The sequence below is a fragment of the Coenobita brevimanus genome, chromosome 15 (genome assembly GCF_032717465.1).
Source record: "Coenobita brevimanus isolate Jiangsu-jjx chromosome 15, ASM3271746v2, whole genome shotgun sequence".
Lineage (NCBI taxonomy): Eukaryota > Metazoa > Arthropoda > Malacostraca > Decapoda > Coenobitidae > Coenobita > Coenobita brevimanus.
Window position 1 is genome coordinate 35,480,184 of NC_136968.1, and position 1,869 is coordinate 35,482,052.

The 1,869-nt window shown below is 45.9% G+C and overlaps 1 protein-coding gene across 1 annotated transcript in view; it reads left to right on the forward strand.

The window, feature by feature from the left end:
* The first annotated feature begins 755 nt into the window (after positions 1-755).
* LOC145390649 (innexin unc-9-like) overlaps positions 756-1,869 on the forward strand; it is a 1,497-nt gene continuing 383 nt past the window's right edge. The window contains exon 1 of the mRNA XM_080265440.1: positions 756-1,869. This exon is cut by the window's right edge and continues 383 nt beyond it. Within this exon, the coding sequence (XP_080121566.1) occupies positions 756-1,869 (1,114 nt within the window).

Below are 1,869 nucleotides of genomic sequence, written 5' to 3' on the forward strand. Positions count from 1 at the left end.
CTGCCTTTTTGATCAGACATTGGAATTGATTACAAAGGTGCCGTAGTAATCATAGATTGAAAATTATAAGGGTGCCATATTGATCAGACATTGAAAATCATTATAACATTGCCATAGTGATCAGAGTGAAAATTATTAAATGGTTGTCATATTGATCAGACATTGGAAAGTACTATAAAGGTGCCATATTGATCAGACATTGAAAATTATAAGGTTGCCTTAGTGATCAAAATATTGGAAATCATTATAAGGTTGCCACAGTGATTAGACATTGGAAATAGTTCTTGACATAGTTGACTAAGCTAGCTTGGTGAACACTAGCCCATCCAGCATCATTTGTTATTACAGTACATAACGAGACTTTATGCTATTAATTTACGATCCTTCATAATACCTAGGATATTTCTCTTTAAAGGGAGGGAGAGCATTACGTAACCTGACGTGCTAGCCAGTGCAAAGAACCGACTGCATTTGTCGTCGGTAAATATCTTCCTCTCGCAGTTGTGCCGCCAGTTTTTATATCATTTAAGCAGTCAGTCGTTTAATCAGTATCTTCATCTCTTGCTCTAGGCATTCAGTATTCCAGGTATCTTTCTCTCACATTTGTGCTGACAGTTTTTTTTTATTTTATTTACTGCATCAGTTGTGTAATTAATATCTTTCTCTCACTCCCTAACCGTCTAGTATTCCAAGACGATTCCCCACAAAGAGCTCGTAACTAAGCGCAAAATTCGGCGCAAGAGCAGACCGGCAGTATGTCCTTCCTCCTGCACTTTAGCAATTACTTGATAGGAGGCAATGTCCCCATAGATGACGGGGTTGATAAGTTGAATAGAAAGTACACCATTTTAATCCTAATATGTTTATCGTTACCCTTAGTCACCAAACAGTTTGCCGGGGACCCGATAGAGTGCTTCACCCCCACATATTTCACAGAGCCGCAGGCGAAGTACGTAAACTCGTACTGTTGGACGGCGAGTACGTATTATATTATCCCCATAGATGAGAATGCGAGGGAACAAGTCACTCGGGTACACTCGGTTAGCTTTGACGATGAGAGTAGTTCGACGGCGATCAAAGGCGAGAGAGTCAAAGTCAACTACTATCAGTGGGCGCCGATCATTCTGCTGGTGGAGGCGGGGTTGTTCTATGTCCCGTTTGCCATCTGGAACTCGACGGCCAAAAATTCCGGGATCAAGGTAGGGCGGTTACTGAAGAAGGTGTCGGTGATCTCGCAGTACACGCCAGGTCACCCGGACAGAGACGCACTGATAGCCGAGTTCCTGGATCAGTTCAACACGCTCATGGGGGTCTCTAAATGCTGCCCTGGCACAGTTTGCAAGTTTGACTGCAACTTGGCATGCGGTGGAAATCCCTCTTCCTCTTTGTTCATCCTGTACATGGTGGTCAAGATCCTGTACGTGTTCAACATCCTCATGCAGTACTTCCTCCTCACGGTCTTCCTGGGTAAAGGGTACTTGTTTCACGGCATTGAGGTCGTTGAGAAGCTCATCAACAAAAAGGAATGGTGGACCTCCCCGCGATTCCCGTTGCAGACTCTGTGCCAGGTCTTGGCCGCCCAGCAGGGGTCACTGAGAACTTACACCTGCCAGTGCGTCCTGCCCATCAACCTGTTCAACGAGAAGATATTTTCCTTCATCTGGTTCTTCTTTGCCATTCTTCTCCCGGTTACCATCTACAGCGCCCTCATCTGGGTGTGGCGTACGTTCACCTGCTCGCGGATCGCCTTCGTTCACTACTACCTGTGGCGTACGAGACGTGTTGGGAAAGAGGACCTCTATAACAATGCCCGCAAGATGGCCGTGCAGTACCTGGGATGGGACGGGTGCCTGGTCCTGCGGCTGATCG